General features: G+C 32.2%; 1 protein-coding gene across 1 annotated transcript; it reads left to right on the top strand.

Moving 5' to 3' along the window:
* The first annotated feature begins 1,844 nt into the window (after window positions 1-1,844).
* Window positions 1,845-19,927, top strand: LOC137828769 (protein transport protein SEC24 C). The gene is made up of 25 exons (XM_068635453.1): window positions 1,845-2,069; window positions 2,231-3,149; window positions 5,045-5,278; window positions 5,467-5,541; window positions 6,052-6,150; window positions 7,345-7,456; window positions 8,639-8,766; window positions 10,013-10,132; window positions 10,911-10,991; window positions 11,483-11,560; window positions 11,658-11,750; window positions 13,045-13,099; window positions 13,761-13,837; window positions 14,165-14,236; window positions 14,364-14,447; window positions 15,220-15,339; window positions 15,423-15,491; window positions 16,340-16,417; window positions 16,555-16,693; window positions 16,908-17,072; window positions 17,511-17,656; window positions 17,936-18,115; window positions 18,376-18,464; window positions 18,579-18,610; window positions 19,538-19,927. The coding sequence occupies exons 2-25, from the start codon at window positions 2,331-2,333 to the stop codon at window positions 19,645-19,647; spliced, it is 3,255 nt and encodes a 1,084-aa protein (XP_068491554.1). The 5' UTR covers window positions 1,845-2,069; window positions 2,231-2,330; the 3' UTR covers window positions 19,648-19,927.
* The last annotated feature ends 1,489 nt before the right edge of the window (window positions 19,928-21,416 follow it).

Below are 21,416 nucleotides of genomic sequence, written 5' to 3'. Positions count from 1 at the left end.
TTTATATTAGTCATGAATTGCTTTTGCAACGGTATAGAGAAAATATTTCATATTTTAAGTTTTCAAATATTTAGACTACATTTGAGTAAACCTTTTCTACTTATAAAAAATAAAATAAGAAAATAAATTTATAAGTTAAACAAAATTATATGTTTAACTTTTATATGGAACAAAATCTTATTTAAGTTTTCTGGAATTTGAGATGTATGAGTTGATTTCATTTTACGAAAAATATTTAATTTAAATCATTTTTAATAAGTGTTTACAAGTTTTTTTCTCAAATAGTGAAATGTTTTTGCTTTTTCTTTAAATACTTGTTTTATAAAAATTACAGATATTTATGAATTTTTTTTTATAAAAAATACTCCTTTATTCATCTCTGTGAATATAGTAAAGAAACTAAAGTTATAAAAAAATATTAATGTGCCATTTAATGTTATTAATATAATATTTATATAATTCTATAAATAGTCATCTTTTTACATAAAATACTATAACTGTCATTTAATTATGTTTTTAATATCATAAATTGAAAATTAAAATATCAGTAACACCTCTTTCTTATTTTTAATACATCTCTTTATCATAAGCGATTTTATTTATTGGAATATTTTTCCATTATCCCTAATATTACGATCAGATAACTCATAAGACCATATTTACTAAAGAGTTCGTATATTTATTGGGATAAAGAGAAAAAGTAGCAGTTATAATCAAAATATAGATGATGCAAATAAATAAAGAAGTGATAATATATGTACATATCATTTGTAATTATTTTTTTGTTTTTGTTTCTTTGGAAACATTTAAATTATTTTTATAATAAATAGTTGAGATAAATGAATTTTATGGTTATTAGAAAAATATATAAAATTATTTTATCTTACTTAATATTTACTCTTTTAATTTATTAAAGTCAAATCTTCAAAAATTGTTATTTATCGATGAATTATGTTCTACTTTTATCAAAAACAAAAATTTGTTGAATTTTTTTAATTTACCTTTTCAACAGAGGAAAAGATATATTACATAATGAGGATTTCTATATTTTTATATTTTTAGAGTGAATCTCATGTTTTGAGTTGAAATTGGAGTGTTCAATGCTCTATATAAAAATTTATTTATATTTTTTTTATATTATTTAATTTATTGATGTATTGTTAATATATATTTTTTTTAAACATTTAATTTTGTGTGATTAAAATATTAAAGTTTGATTCATTTTTATTGCATTTTATTGTCAAAAAAGATATTAATTACTACAATCAAATAAATAAATTCAAATTAAACAAATGATAATTTTTTTTTAAAATGACAAATCAACCTCTCAACTATCCTATAACGATATAAAAAATCAATTTTAATCCGTAAAATCAATTTTAATCCGTATAACCTTGAAGAATCAACTAATTCGTCCCACTTTTAACCGAAATCAGATGATATTAAAATAGTTTGATATGTTTTGCCACTCTTAATTATTTATACTTTAAAAAAGTCTCAAATTCTAGTTTGAATTTTTCTTAAACTTTATTTTGAATTGACTAGGAGACAGGTAAAACCATAAAAACGACTGTTTTCAAATAATTAAAACAATTAAAATAGTGTTTTCTAAAATCAATTTGTTTTAAAAAGTGTTTTTTGATGGTCAACAATACAAAACTTTAAATAATCAATAAATTAACCAGATTACCCTAAACTGAATTAAACAATGCAATTTTTTTCACTAGTATCCAAGAATATATATAATATAATCTAAATATAAATTAAAGAATTCAGTGAATATGATTCTTTTACAATATTCCTTAAAATTTGCAGAAAAGCCAAAAAAACCTATTAGGACCACTAGTAGCACTAGGCGATAAAAACATTGCGCAGGTTTGGCAATTGGAAATGATAATAACCCGAACGAAATTGGTCTTGAACAGTTACACATGACCGAAAACAAATAAGAGAGTGATATTAATAAGTTATTTTTACGCACAACCATTTAACCACTCTCTAAAACCCCCTTCTCCGATCTAAGCTCTTTCTGCTCCCAATTTTTTCCGATTCGATCGATCTCGCACCAGGTTTTTTCCTCTTCCTTTACCTTATCGTAATTTGCATTCTGATTCAATCATTTTTATTGCGGATCGATTCATCGATTCACGCTCACGTGTTATGATTCTTGTTTTTTTGTGTCAATTTTTCTGGAATTATGAAATGATTATTGAATCTGTGATCCTTGTAGATTTGGATCTTTGTTTTTACGGTACTATTTTGATAATCTGGCGAAGCGGAGGGAGGATTGTTAGAAATTGAGTTTGGATTTGATTTGATTTGATTCAGCAATGGCTGCTCCTGTGCCTCCAGGGGCACCTAGACCCGGCAGTAACACACCACAGCCACCTCCCCCTAATTATGTTCCTAACATTAGGGGCACTCCTGATGCAATTGCTGATAATATGCAGAATTTGAATCTTAATCGGCCTCCCATGTCCTCAAATCCTGTTTCTAGACCTCCCCCATTTGGTCAGCCACCACCTTTTCCTTCTTCGGCCTCTCCAGCGGGGATCCCTGGTTCCTCAACTCCGTTTTCACGACCTGGACCACCTCCTGGAGCAATGGCGAGGCCTGTAGGGCCTCCTACTGGACAACCATTGTCTACATTTCCACCAAATGTTGCTCCTGGAAGGCCCACTGGGCCACCTCCTGGTCAACCTCCATCTTTTGTGTCAAGGCCCCCTCCTCCTGGGTCTCATCCGCCGGTGGTTAGTGGTGCTGCCCCTGTTTCTGGGGTTCCTGGTGGTTCTCCGCAAATCCGTCCGCTAGTGCCACCTCCAATGGCTCCTGGTGCTCGTCCTAGTCCGAGTCCGAGTCCTTTTTCTTCACCGCCAATGAGTGCTCCCCCAGCTGTGGTCCCTGGCAGTGCACCGGGTAATTTGATGAATAATGGGCCGCCTGTATTTTCTGCTGGGGCTTTGGCAGGTCCCCAACGCTTTCCTGTGGGCAGTGTGACACAACCTCCGGTTGGACCTCCTCCAACTATGAGAGCTCCTCCAGGTGCAGTTGGTCAACCCCAACCCCCCTATCCCATGGCACCTCAAGGAATAATGCAGCCTCCAAGTTCACCTTTTGGAGCACCTTCTTGGCAGATGCAAGCCCAGCAGGTAGCTCTTCTCTACATCTGAACTTTATTGTATTTAAATGTTTTTTAGCAAATATTTGTTGGATGAATTGATAAAAAAATGTAACCTATTCTTGTACAAAAAAAACTACAAGAAACAGTCTTTTCCTGCGTTTTTAAAGGAAAAAAGATTTTGTTGACTGCGTAGTCTTTAGCATAAGCAGATGACAAAATAATGGACCTTCTAATTTTTTTGTCTTGTGCCAAACAGGAAAAATGAGTACACATTTTTTTGTTGGAAATGGTTTTATTTTTGGAGATAAGAGCTTTTTTAATGTTATTTTGTCCAAACAGCCTAGATATTTCTCATAGCTAGGTTCAATGGATCTAGGAAGTAGCGGTATCTTAATTGTTCTCTTTTAAATTGTTTTGGTGTATTAATCATCTTTGTAATACTCTTGACTTGACTACAAATAAGTCTATTCTTCTGGGTGGAAAATGCACTCAAGCAAATTCAAAACACATTTGCGTATCTTTTCTCTCAAATTTATTAATTTATGTATTTACAAACAAGGATATGTGTAGGCATTATCAGCAAAGTTGTGGGCCTACAGCAATACATTGTTTTTTAATTGGTTGAAAGAGGATTCATAAGTGATGGTGGTTTCTTATGATAGCTCGTTGAATGGAGGTTCTAAATTGTGGTTCCATAGTTCAGTTTCAGAAGAGATACATTGAAATGTATTTGTTGGTTTTAAAAGTAGAAGAAACTTACAAATATAATTTTTATCAGAATCTTTGTTGCAAAAAGAGTCTTAAAAAGAACTTACGAAACAGGCATTGGATATTTAATACACCCAGAAAGTTATGAATACAAGTTTACATATTTAAAAATAGTAAATCCATTTATATTTTATAAATTCTGCACCTAATTAAGACGAAAGACCATTTTAATTGTGGTGTATTCATATGTTCTTCAGTACCATGTATAATTGCATCGATGTGATTTTATATATTTTAATAAAAAGTTAAAGAAAGTAAAAGACAGAAGAATACAGCTATTGATGAGTAGTTCTCATACAAGTATTGTTTATTAACCCATCACACTAAGGATGCCCGAAAAGAATGCTGTCCTATGTATATGCAATGGTACAAGTTTTGCTGTGAATCTGTTGTATTTGCCTCTAACCAGTTAGCGCAAACTATTAATAGCTGCACAAAATATGACTGTAACAATAAAAATAAGAACCTTTGAAGCTTTCCACTTATTTCTCCAATTCATACCTATTTTTTTTCTGTTTCTTTTCTATTTCCAGCAAGTTCAGTGATTATGAATGGTTAAAGGAAGGGTGTGTATGCATAAATTTTTCCATAAGCATTTCTAAGAGAAGAAACTAAGAAGAAAAAAATGAAAAGAGTTTCTCCGGAGACTTATTTGTAAGAACTTCCTTATATTAACTTATCTAAAAGATGATTTTTGACATGCATAAACTAATTTGTACTTATGCTCAACTTGTTTCATTTTTCCTTTTCCTATTAGTGCTTATGGAGAACCCTACCCAAACAGGCCTTAAGCATTTATGCTCATATGACATATCTGCTGTTGCCTCTGGTCTTAGTTTAAAACAGACACAATATGATATTTTCTTTATGTTGTGTTATACAACTCTTCTCATTTGTGCCTACGAGTTTGGTATAATGTCTATAAGCCTTTAAATAGGAATAGGATGTTTTTGAGAATTAGTGTTTATTATTGTGAAAAGATGAATAGGCATTTGCAGCAGTAAACACTTCATTTGTATAATTGTCAGTGTGTATTATTTAAGTGTTGCTAATGCCTTACCATATCTAGTACCCACACTGTGTGTAATATGTCCTATGTGCATTTATCCATCTTTTGAAAAGTGGTATGGATTCTGATTATTGGGAATTATGTAGGTAGCACCACCTCCTCCTGTTCCTGGTCCTTCACAGCCTCCTCAGATGTTTGGCATGCCACCACCATTGCCAAATCAGTCTATGACTACTACCATCTCACCTGCTGTTGGTCAAGCTGGAGCCCCTATGGCAGGTCCTTCCAAAATTGATCCCAATCAAATTCCAAGACCTACTCCTGGTTCCTCTGTGATTTTGCATGAAACTCGTCAAGGCAACCAGGCAACCATTCCTCCGGTAGTCATTTGAAAATTACTGATCTATGCTTTTTTATTTAAACAAACTAGAGATAGACATAAATGACTTTATGTTGAAGTTAAGGCTTAATAAGTACACTTGATTGTTCTTGGTCTTTAATATTATAAATTACCTTTTCCCCATTATTCTGGAAAGTCATTTACATTGCATTACTTTTTTTTGTCCAGCCTGCTACAAGTGATTTCATTGTAAGAGACACAGGGAATTGCAGTCCACGTTTCATGAAGTGCACAATCAATCAGGTCATGTCTAATGTCTGCAATGTTATTTATCTTTAAGCAAGGTCATAAGAAATGCTATGATTTCTTGGCTCCATCTGTATTACTTGTTTCTATAGAGGATGAGCCTTGGTGCAGTGGTAAGGTTTCTGCCTTGTGACCTGGATGTCACAGGTTCAATTATTGGAAATAGACTCTCCACTTATTTTCCATATACTCCCACTAGGTGGTGGCCTCATGCAATCATGCGCCAAGACACCCTCCTTTTTTATTACTTAAGTGTATAGAGTTGTATTTTGTGGCTGCATTTTATGATTTGGTTTTTGAAAAGTTTTAATGTATATTTTTTTTCCTAAGAAGATAACTCACTCTATTGATGTGTTCTTCTCTTTCTAAAGAAATTTCTTTTACTTTAAGTGAATTTTTGTCTTAAAATTATTTTCTAGGTTGGTGACGTAATTTGACAATTTAGGGATACCTGTAATTTGTATTGATTTTCTTTCGTTTGCTTTGCTTTTATTTTGAATGAATTAGGTTCCTTGCACTGCTGATCTTTTGACAACATCAGGAATGCAATTGGCTATGCTAGTCCAACCCCTGGCCCTTCCACACCCATCTGAGGAGCCTATTCAAGTACTGATTTTTTATTTCGTTTGAAGTGTGCTAAGTCATAGATATTTTCTGTATTAGTTGTTATTCTATTGAAGTTTGGTTAATTCATCTTTCTCAAATTTTTGGTTAATTCATCGCCTTGAATATCTTTTGATTAGTTCCTAGAATTCCATCCTTTTGTTTGGAAATCCATTTACAACTAACCAATCTAGAACCACAAGTCTATGAACTTGAGTCCAGGTATTGTTTAGATGAAGTGAATTCATGTCCTCCTTCATAACCATTAAGTCTTCTATTTACTTACTATAGCAGATGACATGCTCGTAGGTTTATCCTCTAACACCTCACTAGCAGCTACTAATGAGAATGCAATTAGCTAAGTAACAACTCAATTGTTACGCTCTCAATACAAGGAATTCTCACAACATAATTAATGTTGCAAATTGCAATTCTTTAACAACAACCCATCATCATGCTTTACACACGTTATCCATATATACTACATGGATGTAACAAACTCCTCTAGGATCACACTGGGTATCACTCAACAAAATCTTTGACATGGGAAACATGTGTTTCACATTTGGATGACGTGGAAACACATTAGATGTAGACATTGATGGCTTGCAAGACGACCTTCCACTAGAAGAGCATACAAAACGGGCTCCCATTAGATGGGTAGATGAGAGATTCTTCATTAGTATATGAGATGTTCTTTACTGAATGGGTAGACGAGAAACACTTTACTAGGCAAGACGTTTTTCACTCCTTTGGTGTATTATAGGACTCTCACTAGACGACCATGAACTATAAGAAAAACTTGTTTAACTAGACAATCTTTGAACAAATTTCCCTAAACCAATTTCTACATTAAGGATTCATGAACTAACATATTTTGGTTTTCTTTGTTTGTTCATTGTGTAATTTTCGGTTTCCTTCTTATATTTGCCAATATCACCTTGGGGAATGTTGGAAAATTCACTGCTTCTGCTAAGCATTTTCAATTGTTTTAACTTTATTCTAATAAGATTAGTGACTCTTGTTGAGCCCATAATTACTATCTTCAAATATCTTTTTGTACAGCTGTAGTGGTAAATGTAAACTGTTACAATATTCACTATGTTCACTCCTTGTTATTTCTAAAATATTGCCTCCAATGAAGAATGTATATTTATTTTCTCAATTAATCTTTTGGCTGAATGCATATTATTTTAGGTTGTTGATTTTGGGGAGGGTGGTCCTGTCCGTTGCTCTCGTTGCAAGGCTTATATAAACCCCTTCATGAAATTCGTTGATCAGGGAAGGCGTTTTGTCTGCAATTTGTGCGGTTAGTACTATTTATATCTGCTATTCAATTGCTCGTCCTACTATTTTTTGTTGTCATTTTATTGAAACTGCAAATGACACGCCGATATAATTTCTTATGCTGCTTCCCCTTGGAGTGACTAGAGGATAAATGTGAATTTCTTGTGATTGGCTGGTAAAGATAAGTTAATCGGTGATTTAGTGGTTGGTTGATATTGTTATTCATATCACAAGTTTTTTTTTAATGCTTTTGATGCCTAGTTGTTTAATGCTTACTTTTAAGGGCATATTTCAAAGAACTTATATGGGCTTATCTTATGACACAGCGTATGTTTGGAGAAACTTATGAAAGCAGCTTATTGTAATAAGCTGCTCTTTTGCTTGTTTTAATAAGCTCTCTAGGATATTTACAATTTTTTTACAACTGATTTGTATACAATTTAACTTTATTCCCTCTTTGGTAATAAAAACAAATTATACATAAACACTTAAATTATAAAAACTTGCTCAACAAGCATCGCCTTAATTAAGTTGTTCACCCAAAAAATATGATTAACACAGTTTAACCCTGGTGCATGGCGTACGTAGACTGTCCTTTTTTTATTTTTGATAAAAGAAATTCTTCAAGACAAAGAAAGAATTGGGATGATGAGTCGGTTCCTTAGGGGAAAAAATGACATATAATCCTGCAAAAGAAAACGAGAAGACATTAATGGAGCAAAGCTGCTTTATTCCTCTTCATATCTGTCTAGGAAAACCCTTCATGAAGATTGTGTGCCTTACTCCATTTAGAAGTTAATTGCCTAATCTTATTTAAAACCACCCGATGAGCCAATGAAATATGTCATCAAATAATAACATATATTGTTTGTTTATTCAAAGTACTCAAGATCCATCACTCACCAAAAGGATGAAATATTTTATAAAGAGATATCAGAAGAACATGTAAGAACAGATTCTGGTCAAGTAGACATGACACATCAGGGTAGAAGTCTTGTGTTGCATGTGATCCTACAATGTAATATGGATAGTACCTCTGGTCAGCCTTTTACTTGTTAAAAAAAATTCAGTGAATTAAATATAAGGTCTCACTATTTTCTCATAATTCTAGCTTTTTTATGATAGGATTATTCATTAAGATTTTACTTTTTTGTCAAGTTGTGACATTATCAAACATTTTTTATCATTAATATTTCTGTTACAGGATTTAGTGATGAAACTCCACGGGACTACCACTGCAATTTAGGTCCAGATGGTCGACGCAGAGATGCTGATGAAAGGCCTGAGCTGTGTAGGGGAACGGTTGAGTTTGTTGCAACAAAAGAATTCATGGTTAGTTTATTTGTAAAATATACCAGGCTATACAATGATGAATTTTGGTAAAATATACAAGTTGTAAGAAAAGAAACTAAACTTGAATTAGATCAGCATTTGTTGGATGCATAAGTGAAATTTTAATGGTTGCTAAATTGCTAGTAACGTAGCAATTATGACTGCCTAAAAGTTGATAGCAGGGCCATTGGATGATCTCATTTCATGAAAAAAGAGTACTGCTCTACTTCATAGGATTAATTACTGAAGAGGTAAAAAAGGCAACTGAGTCCCTTCTCACAAATAAGATATTCCTCATGCTTTTTCCAGTAAAAGTCCCTAAACTTTTTATCAGGCTAGAGAACAAGTTGGTGCTCTTGTGGGATTTAAACGTGCCAACCACTCACATAACCAAAGTGAGACCTAAATATGTAAACTAGACCCAGTATCATCTAAATAAACTAAAGCCTAACTTTAAAAGAATACATTATTTCTACTACCAAATAACAAGAGGCTTATCCTGCTAGATGAGGTTATTCTAGCATTTCAATTTATTAAAAATATTCCTAGTCTGAAATTATGAAGTGAGCAGATAGCTACTAAATGTCTGAACCTAATAATTCTTGTGCAGTTTTACTTTTGTAATGTATGTAAAATCACTGTAGATAAAATATTGCAACAATTTTGTGTTTCATGCTTATTTACATTTTATGCTATTGCTGCCGGTTTTATAAACGTCTCTTTATTCGGATTTTAGTCATGTTTCTTTGATCTTTTGGGTACTGGATTGATAATGTGTATAGGATATGATAGGATGGCAATACACTTATTTTGACAATAAAAAAAAAGGATACGTACGTGACATATACGATCTACCTATTGAAAAATGTATAAAAATTCTTAAAATATAATCAATATATCATTGCAATTGCGTAACCCAAAATTAAAATCACATTATTAGACATTGTCAGAATAAAAAATTACAAATTATAGTTATCATACAAAAATATTAGTACTTTATAACTTAGATACTTCATCGGTAAATATTGGTAAAGTATCCTAGTGTATTGGATACAGATACGGATATGTGATACAGATTGAAGTATAGGTGCATCATAGGTTGGCTTAGTTTATTCATGGCTCTAAGCTTATAATGAACTAAGCAGTTTATGCCTCAGCCTGGAATAAGACTTATTTTTCTTTTATTCTTGTTTCTTGATTCTTTAGTGTCTGTTACGACTGGTGTGTGATTCACTATTTTTTGTAGGTTCGTGAGCCAATGCCTGCAGTGTACTTCTTTCTCATTGATGTATCCATCAATGCTGTTCAAACTGGTGCAGCAGCTGCAGCTTGCAGTGCAATAAGTCAAGTTATTTCAGACCTTCCTGTGAGTTCTAACTGTTGGCAACTTATCAATAATTTATAAAAGGCAGTTTGTATGGTGCTTAATATTTTCCATATTTTCTTTTGTTTTACTGGACTGAAACTCGTTGCTTCATTATTCTCTGTTTAGATTGGTACTTAAATGTAAGAAAGATAAATCCTTTAAAATTCTTCCCTCCTTTCCACCTGCCTCCCAAACAGGGAGAAGTGTGTGCATGGTATCTTTGTTTTATCCTTTCTTATCCTATGAGCCTGATTAGCTTTAACAGATTTCACATTGTATCAAACTCCAGCGATTGCCTAGCAAATGCACACATTAATGAATTCAATATTTATTACACCCAAGAAAAACAACAGGAGACTTGGGAGTTAATGAATATTGAAATGATAATAATTTTGAAAAAAGTGTGGGCCTCTTCCATCATTATGGCTTTTTAGTTGTTTTTAACCCTCATTTTGGTAAACCTCTGTCCTGTTTGTGGTCAGTATCTGACAGAATTTCTATTAGGAAGGTTTGGGTTTTTTCTTTTTTTCTTGGGTAAATTATACAAACATTCCCTAAGGTTTTCTTGGATTACTGACTCCCCAAATTTTTTAAAATTCTATGCAAACCTCCCATTTGTTTTTAAAACGTTTCATTGTTACTTCTTACATTACAGATGCATTCCTTAAGTTTTAAAAACATTACACTTACACAAACTCCTGTTTTCTTGGACTACATTGATACCCTAATTTGTTTTGACACATACTCCATACTAAATTTCTTGGTTATATTGCTACAGGAGGGTCCTCGTACATTTGTTGGAGTTGCAACTTTCGACTCAACAATTCATTTTTACAACTTGAAACGTGCATTGCAGCAGGTATCAAACAAGTACACAAACAAATTCTGGTTTTTTTATTTGCAAGGTTTAGTTGAAAGTTCATGTTTTCATTCAGTTTAATTTTATAACATTTTTATAAATACATAATGTTTATGTAAAATTGAAGATGATTTTTTTTGTTATAAAAGCCCCCATGATACTTTAATTTGAATTATTCTGCATTTAGAGGACGAATGAACAGTTAACTGGTGTCTAGGAAACTGACTGAGCAATGATTGATTTTTTTGCATCAGATTTTTGTGTTTCTTAGCAGTTGAAGCTTATCTATAATTATTTGTTTGCATTTATACTTTAAACTTGAGACAGTTGTGTTAATTAGATCTTCAAAAATATTCCTTTTGAGACTTGTTAGATAAATTTCAATTTACAATTCTAAGTAACTGTGTAACAGTTTTAGTTAACAAGCTCTTTGCATTTTCCAATTTTAAGTAATTGATTCTCAGGCTGATTTTGAAATTCAAAATTTGTAGCCACTGATGCTCATTGTTCCTGATGTCCAAGATGTTTATACTCCCTTACAATCTGACGTAATTGTTCCCCTATCTGAGGTTAGTTTCAAATATTTCCTGCTTGAATTTTGGCAATTATCTTTCGAGAAAGTATTCACTTTCCAGTATTTAACTTGTTTGCTTCTTTTGCATTTAGTGCCGTCAACACTTACAATTACTTCTGGAAAGCATTCCTACCATGTTCCAAAATAATAGAACCTCAGAATCAGCCTTTGGCGCAGCTATCAAGGTATTGCATTTTGCTTTGAAGTTGTGGTTATCTTTATTTGTTATTTCTGGGATGGTTGTTGAAATAGGACTGACATTTTTTCTAAATTTTCTCTACCTTCATTCTTCCCAAGCTCTTTGAAGTTTTGAATTCCTTTAATGCTTTTTATATTTAATCCCCAAAAGAAGGGTAGGGTAATAAAGGACTTGAACCATGACTGAACTCTCTAACTTCTTAACTTGCTGCATTTCTGAGGTTTTATCTAGACCCATGCATAGATTTCCTAGTTGTATGTGTGGTGTCTTTATGATGTAGAATATTTTAGGTTCTACAGAGTATCTTTTTGAGATATGCAACAGAAGTTGAAGTTTTTGTTATTTTATTTTATTTTGCTTGGGTTTCGTTTTGAGTGTATATGCCTTACTGTTAGGAACCAATCTCAGAAACAGAGTAAAGAAAAAAATGGTCTTATTGTTTGATTGAGGTGAATACAAAAAACGGAGAGAAATATCTCGGATGAATTTTTCCCTGGCAAAGGGTTTGTCCTTTCCTAATTGAGAACTCGCTTGGATTTCTTAAAAAACATTTCCCTGAATGGTCCCCCTATCCTCCTTTCTCCCTAGTTGGGTAGTGAATCCCTCATAGCAAACTAACGGTTCTAACTTTCGAAACTAACTGCTGTGTTTTTCCTTTATTCATCCAAGCAAATACCTTTCTGTACTACACTTATCCTTCACACATTTATTCCTTTTCTTCTAATCTCTTTGTTCACTTGTAAATGACAGTCTGTTCAGTTTCTTTAGGAAAATATGGAGAATGGACTTCTTATAGCTGAGGTAATCGTCAGTTATCCCTCAGAAACAGAAGTAAAACAAGATCAGAAACAAAAATGGTTTCCAGCTTTTCAATCCCTCAGCTTCCTCCCTGCTCCAAGGGCATAAGCTATCACTCCGTGAGTGATTCCTCCCACCAGGATCCTTCTCTCCCTTTTATCCTTGTCCCTCATCAATTTCTCCTTGCTTTGTATTTCCCACTCACCTTGCCATTCGGGCAAGGTTGTTACAGCCCAAAACCCATATCTCTCTTCAGCCTTTACATACTATTCATTGATTTGGTTCTCTATTCCCCTTTTACATTTCTAATTCCCGTGACTTATGCTTTAGTAACCAAATGATTTCTAGCAGGCTATTTGTATTGGATTTTCCATTATTTTTACTGTCCTCACACTAAGTTTAACAGTTCCTCTATCAAAGCCAGATAGATCAAAATTATAAATATATGTTCCGTGCTCATAACTTCTTTTTTCTTCTTTTAGGCAGCTTTCCTTGCAATGAAGGAAACTGGAGGAAAGTTGTTGGTTTTCCAGTCAGGTGAGTTTCTCAGCTTGTATATATATTAGATGATTGATCTTTATATTATATAATTGTGGCTATCTACATCCTAGTGGGTAATGATGGATAGGATATAAAAATTCATGCTATATCAATTTTTTTGCTAGAAAGTATGCATCTACCACATTTGTTATGTGGCCAATTCTTTTTTTCTCTTTTTGGGATATGAATTGAGTAAAGTTCAGGACTGAATTAGAAGTTACGAATATTCTGAAATACACATTAAGGTTTAAATAAAAGAAAAATATCTTAAAAAAGTTCTTTCAATAGCACAGTTTAATTACAAAAATGGAATAAATAAAATAATTAATGTGGTTTGTCGATTCAGCATGAAAGAAGTTCATAGTAAAGAACATGTTGCCATTAAACGCTCTTGCCTTTAAATTTTCTCAACACATCTTGAAACAGTACTTATAGTAATGTTAGAATATTTTTGTTTGTCTTCTGTGGCTAGATCTTCATTTGTATAATGTTTTCCTAATCCTTTAATCTTTTATTTGGTTTATTGTCATCATATTGTTTTTATCCTAGTCCATTTCTTTCGTATCCACTTTTCAGTGAGATCGTATGTTTGTTTTTTTTTCTGACTCATCATTGAGTGTGTTCAATGTTTTTCATGATTTTGGTTTGCTGTCCCCAGTCTTGCCATCTATAGGCATTGGTGCCCTCTCTGCACGGGAGGCCGAAGGTAGAACAAACATCTCTTCAGGTGAAAAGGTATCTTTCTGAATTTGGTTGTTGAATTGTTGGATTTTGTCCTGTATAATAGAAAATTTATCAATTTGTTATTTATGTCATTTACATGTTATAAGTTCAAGCTTGATTGATGGTGACATGGGATGTGATAAATTCCACACGTTTGCAAGTCCAATAGTATCTTGTGATAAAAATGGAAAGGATACCAATTTTGATGGATGCAGTATTCGTTTGCAAAACATCTATTCCATGATTCATCTGATAGTTTTATCTGTTTTACCTTCTGAAAGGTTGGTGCTGATAGTTTTGTACTTTCTTCAATGAAATCTAAATTTTGTTGAATTTCAGGAAGCACATAAATTACTTCAACCTGCAGATAAAGCGTTCAAGGAACTGGCAGTTGAATTTGCTGAGTATCAGGTTGATATTGATTACTTTTTCTTGTGATTCAGGCATTACTTTTATGACTGGATGGATTTTTTGTGGGCTTATGTGATGGTCAGCTTGTTATGGATTAGTTAAGTATAATTACTTTGTTATGCTGCAGGTTTGTGTTGATGTGTTTGTGACTACTCAGACTTATGTAGACATTGCATCCATATCTGTTATCCCGCGGACTACTGGTGGACAGGTATACGTGAATTTTTATGTCTCTGTTCTGGAAATTATTGATGTGTTATTGATTTTTATGCTAAATGAGTTGAAGCTTTGATCACTGTTTTTTTTATATTGATCAGATGTTTGCTGTAACGATGGAAAAATAAGTGTTATTTTTAATTTGCTCTACTACTATAAATCTCCCTTTTTACAAATGCTGCAGACACTTTTAACCACTTTCTGGAAATTCTTAATGAAGGAAATGGAGTTCAAGGGGGAAATAATTGAAAATCATATCAGAAGTTTGTAATGACAAATAGTTGTTTCTGAAGAAAGAGGAAAAAATAGCTATAATCCTAAAGGGTTTTGTAACGTTACCATCTTCGTTGAGGATTCTATGATTGTTCACAAGTCAAAAGTTCACTTGACAAGAATATATATCTATATATATATATATAATATTATGTAATATTATAAAGTGGAATATTATGTAATATTGTGTGTTTTAATCTTCGTCAACACTTAATACATTCATTCTTTTAGAGATATGAGTTGATTATGCGAAATATATGGTTTGATTACACTAAATAGGGAGATATTATATGTTTTGATTGGGAAATATCTTACCAAATATTTCCCATTATTAGATTTTGATTCTGTTCATTATTATTGTATCTTTTCAATATAAATAAGAATACTCATATGTGTACCCAACACGTTACTTATTGTCACTAATCCTTTCAACACATTCCATCATTTTTCAATTATGTTTTACTTACTAAAGTAACTTCTCACTTTTTTTCCAGGTTTATTACTATTATCCCTTCTCGGCTCTTTCTGATACTGCAAAACTTTACAATGATCTTAGATGGAACATCACTAGGCCACAAGGTTTTGAGGCTGTAATGCGTGTGAGGTGCAGTCAGGTAGTCTATTTGTTTCACTTTCTTTGCTACCATTTCATTCAACAAATAGGCTCCACAATTTTCATATTTGTTCTTTTTGTCAGGGTATCCAAGTTCAGGAATACTATGGCAACTTCTGTAAACGCATCCCAACTGATGTCGACTTACCTGGGGTCTGTATAATTTTCTAGATTCCAGATATAACTATACTCATCATCTGTGTATAGACATTAAGCATATCTTATGTGTTTGTTCATGAAGAATTAATGATTAAAGATATTTGGACCTGTTGTCATTTTAATTGTATAATGTAACTAACTTGTTCATATATGCTAAATCATAGTTCAGATATAATTAAAATGTTTAAGCTGCTAGGATAGTCCTCTTTTCAACAAAACTATTGGAATTTGTTGTGTAGAATTGTTCCATACTAAATTTTACTGAATTGGCTTATTTGAGTGGATGTCATCTATCAGCTTACTAAATTTATTTCTATCAACATAGAAAATACGTGGGGAGGGTGGTATTGCTGGATCAGTTTTCCTAGGGAGGGTGGTACTGCTGGACCAGTTTTCCTAGAAATAGTTATAGGGCCAGTTTATTTAAGTTTTTTTCTCCAAAGAAACACTTATATGAAATAATCACTTTTTTGGTTTCTCATGTTTTTGTTTCAACTTTCCAAAATAATTAGAAGCTGAAAAGAATCAGAGGTTTGATTATAATCATAAGCTATTTAGAACTGTTTCTCATAAAATCAATTACTTAATTTTTTAAAAGTTAGTTTTCTGATAATAAAAAAATTAATTAACTTCTAATCTCTACAAAATAGGCATTAAATTATTTAATACCAGAGTTTCTTCTTTCTAAGCTGTAAACGGACTGGCCCATAAACAAGATTTGATATGCTGTCTGTCATGTATATAACTTATCGTGCCATTTTTTTTCTTTGTTGACCAAAAGTAGAATTATTTAAAAATACTTTGGTATGCTCAACCTGTGGCCTAATTTTTCTTTTGTGCAGATTGACTGTGACAAAAATTTCATGGTAACTTTGAAACATGACGATAAGTTACAGGATGGATCAGAATGTGCTTTTCAGGTATTAGCAAAGTTTACTGCTCAACTTTATTCCAAGGGGTTTAAGATTTTCAGTTCAGTCTACTTGGAAAATTCTGTCACTGTGGGTGAATGTTCTACTCTCATTCTGAATATGTATTCTTTTCTTCAACTCTTCAGTGTGCCCTTCTTTACACGACTCTATATGGCCAAAGAAGAATACGTGTCGTGACCTTATCTCTTCCTGTAACTAGTATGCTCAGTAATCTGTTCCGTGCAGCTGATTTGGACACTCAATTTTGCTGTTTCTTAAAACAGGGTATATATCATCAGTGATTATGCATTTCTCTTATGATTATTCTGTTCTTTACTATTTTTTTTGCCAGATATGGACTGTTGTTTAGAGCTCTATACTGAATTTTGTTGGCTCTATATCTTGTAAATGATTCCATGGTGGTATCATCCTGTTCATATTTTAGATTGTGTTTACAGGTATAATTTTTGGTTGAGTTTTCACTATTTTTTTCCTGCAGCTGCTAATGAGATTCCTTCAAAGCCACTCCCACTTGTTCGGGAACAAGTGACAAACCTTTGCATCAATGCACTATTTTCATACCGTAAATTTTGTGCAACGGTGTCCTCATCTGGACAACTTATTCTTCCTGAGGCACTAAAGCTTTTGCCCCTCTACACACTTGGTATGTATGAATTTTCATGCATTGCAGAATTTTTCTGATGAACAATGCTTGGAACTGAAGATATTATTTATTATAGTTTATTCATATGTTGCATTCTATCTTTTATTTAACAGATCAACTTTAACCAATTTTCTTTTTCTTTATATCGTATGTTCTTACTTTTCCAATCCTGCATGGTAATGCCACTAACTAGTGTGACCAAAATTGGAATAATACTGGTTGTTTAGAATATTTTATCTGCATTTTATTGGATAATAATACTCTGGTCATTGACTTGAGCAATATTTTCCTTATGATGGTCCTTCTGTTTCGAAGGTAGTATCTTGTTTTAGTACATTGATGATGACTGTCAAAGCTGATGAAGTTAAAGCTTTAACATATGGTCTCCTAAGAAGGCTATACAAGTGGGTGCTAATTCCATTATTCATTTCTTTTCAGCATTAACTAAGAGTACAGGGTTGCGAACAGAGGGGAAAATAGATGAACGGTCATTTTGGATAAATTATGTGTCCTCTATCTCTGTTCCATTGGCAATACCACTTGTGTATCCTAGGATGGTGGCTATACATGATCTCGAAACAAAGGTATATTGATTAGTCATATTAAAAAATATATAATTATGAAAAATCATGATATTCTGTATGAAATATTTGAGTGAATTACATATTAGCAATTACTTAATGAGAACCTAATAACGTAATGAATTTTGAAAATGTTAATGAGTTTTTATTTTTGAAAATAGGAATGTGGCCAAGCCATTTTACTAATTTATATGAATTTATTATATGTTTTGTACGGGTGCCTATTAACCTAGACCTTATATTTATATTACTTCTTGAGATAGAGATTTTTATAAATTGCAGGAAGATGAAGAGTCTGCTATTCCTGCCTTTCTTCCTCTTTCTAGTGAACACATCAGTGATGATGGAATATATCTTCTTGAGAATGGTCATGATTGTTTGATATATGTTGGAGACTCTGCGAATCCAGACATTGTGAGGAAACTGTTTGGTGTTGCTACAATTGACGAAGTCCCTACTCTGGTAATTTGCTTGCTTGCTGTCTTGTCTTTCTCTCCTGGTGTCATTGTCTAACATCATATTATCAAATTCTATCCCTGGCAGTGGGTGTTTTCAAGGAAACTTCCTATCATCCTTAAATCACACCCTAGTGGATATTAGTCCATATGACTCTTTTTAGTATTCTGAAAGAAATAGTTATTTTAATCATGTTGCTTTAATGATTTTCTTGTACCTATTGTTTCAGACTTGACTATGCTAAGTTAACAATTATGTTTTATCAGTTTGTATTGCAGCAATATGACAATCTACTATCGAAGAAGTTAAATGAAGTGGTAAATGAGATAAGGCGGCAAAGATGTTCCTACCTCCGGTAAGCTAATTGTTTTAGGAATTATTCCTTGTTTCAGACCTTGTCAAATAATTTTCCATGTGATTTGATGACTAAATAAAATGTAAATTTTTAATACTCTTTATATCTGTGCAGTTTAAAGCTCTGTAGGAAAGGGGATCCATCAGGTCAGTGCATTAGAATGATTGTGTAAACCTGATTGCTCAATGCAGGATGGATTTTTAACTATTATCAGAACATATGGAAGTTAATTTAGAACATAAAACCACGCAGATTCTTTTGCCAATCCCATTAGCAGTGTTTCATTTTTTTTCTTGTCTTCAAAGTTTTTGATTGCATAGTCTTCAAACATGCTGCTTACTCTCGTACACAATATTTGCTTCTTGAGCCAGTGCTCTATGTTTTCTTGGAAAGCATTGCTTCCTGGTATCTAGTGTTCAAAACTCGTCTGTGTCCACTCTAGCAACCTTGTTTCTTTTCAAACAAAAAAATACCGAACTTTTATGTTCATTTCAACTGAACATTTTATTTCACCATCTTTTATAGCTTTTGACCCCAAGCATTCTTCCTGATTTTTAAACATGCTCAATGGTTCTATGTTTCATTTCATGATTTCTCTTGGCAAAATCCAAAGATGATGCTTTGCTATGTGAAATATTTCTGGATTGGTTTGTCATGGACTGGTATTTGTAATGTAGGTAGTAGAATCTGTTGATTGAATTTATGATCTCTCTTTTCTAGGATTCAATTGCATGTTATTGCGATTACTTGTGTGTCACATGAGCAATACACGATATTTTTTTATAATAAAACACTTTTAGCCAGAAATGTTATCTTCAAGTTCAAAAGGTATAAAGTTTGTGAATCAATAATGTTGAGTAAATTTACAACTAGTCTGCTAAATTCTCAAAGGAATATATTCCTGCCAGCAAATGCTAAACAGATGCTGCATTGTTTTACCAAGCTTTGTTGTTGGTTTGCTAGGCTTAGTCTAGGAAGTATTCAAATTGAAGAAAGAAATCAGTAGACAATTGTTATGGTGGCGTACATTGTTGTTGATTGTTGAACTTAACATGTTATTTACTATCCATCAGGAATGTTATTCTTCTCATATATGATAGAAGACAAGAGCGCAGGTGGCTTCTCCTATGTAGAGTTTCTTATCCATGTTCATAGGCAAATTCAAAATAAAATGACATCATAAAGAGTACATGGCAGCTTCATTTTGCAAACTTTTAGACCTAAACGATAGAGCAAGCCCCGAGTATAGGTGAGATTCTGCATATTTCTGCGCATTCAAATGCCTCGAGTTTGTCAGAGGAAAACCAGAAGACACATTTTGTCAAGTTTTGTTGATGTACATGTATAAGATAATTAATGATGGTGATAGTTGGATTTTCTGAGAAGTTTTCTATTTTTTTTGGGTTCTACTGTTACCCACCCGACAAATCAAATTTTATGGGCAATTATGTTTTGATGCGAAATATTAACTGTATCATTTTTTAATAAATTGAGGACAAAAGTAGGCTAAGGACAATAATTCTTTCATAGCTTGTAAGAAAATATTGTTTGGTATGCATTTTAGATTCACTACTAGACAGTTAAAAATACCAACTCGAAAATTACGAAATGAAAATGAACAAATGAGCGAAAATTGTTTTATAATGGAATTGAAACGGATTGCAAATATTTGTTGGTTGGAGAATATAGTAGCTTCATTATAGGTTTTGTTTAAATTCTTAAAAATGTAATTCAAATTTTCCTTTTCGTTTATTTTTTTAACCTTCTGAGTTCAGATTATAACAGGCTTTATAAGAGGGGTTCAAAGAAAAGATAGAATAAAAATGGGCAATTTTTTTGTAAAATATCGAACTTGCGTTTACAGTTTGTCATTTTGTAATTGGAACATCGTTTCTTCCCGAATTTGACTCAATTTGATTTGATTCTCACCAAAAAAGATAATTGAATTCTGTAATCAAACAGTATATAGATATTTATTTAGCTCAATATGATTTTAATGAAAGTTATTTAGTGTTAGACACTATTTTGTTTATGAAATATAGTTACATTAAAATTATTATGATCAGGATTTTCAGTTGTCACAAAATCTACTAGTGTTTTCCAGGAAAAAAAATTATATCTTCTAAAAGAAAATGACATTTCGCATTATATTTAAGAATTATTATTATAAATTGAATTTTTATTCTTGAGTAAGAATACTTTTGAGAATTATTTTCATCTTCAATAAACTACGTGAGCCTTAATTTATTGTGTTATTTTACTTTTTATTTCTTGTAAATCCTTTCTTAACTTTACCTAAATATTATTTATATTTTAAATCTTGATGCTTTATATCAAACTAAAGAATATTTTCCTCTTTTAATAAACTAAATTCTACAAAATCGGTAAACTTGGTCCTAATCTGAATTTGATTTTCAAATGTTAACAATGTTAATAATGATGATGAAGAATCCTACTTTTAATAACTTGTTTCTATTTTTATTCTAACGGTTAAAAAATATCATCAATTTAATGATGCTTTTTACTAGTAATACATAATTTACCCTGTTATGATAATTAGTCTGTTTTATTCAAAAATTTAAAGTCATACAATGCATTAAATTTGTTTTATGGATCTTCAAGTTCAATTGGGTAAAAGAAAAAAATGTTGATTGTGGTGCTATAATTGCTGCTTGCTCAACACGTTTATGTTCCAAAATGTGCTCAAAATATAATATTTAATCTTAATTTCCAAAAGATCTGAAGAAAAAATATCTAACCTGTTTAACTCATGTTCTTAAAAATAAATTTTAAGAAACAATGTTTTCCAAAGCGTTATTGGGTTAAATTTTTTCACGATCATTCTCATAAAAAGCATGAAACTTAACTTTTTAATTTTTTTTTCTTTTGGAAAAAATTGTCACATTACTCTCATTAAATAATTTACTATAACAAAGAATGAAATATTATAAT

This window comes from Phaseolus vulgaris, chromosome 7 (genome assembly GCF_000499845.2).
Source record: "Phaseolus vulgaris cultivar G19833 chromosome 7, P. vulgaris v2.0, whole genome shotgun sequence".
Lineage (NCBI taxonomy): Eukaryota > Viridiplantae > Streptophyta > Magnoliopsida > Fabales > Fabaceae > Phaseolus > Phaseolus vulgaris.
This window is presented reverse-complemented; position numbering and strand designations above follow the sequence as displayed.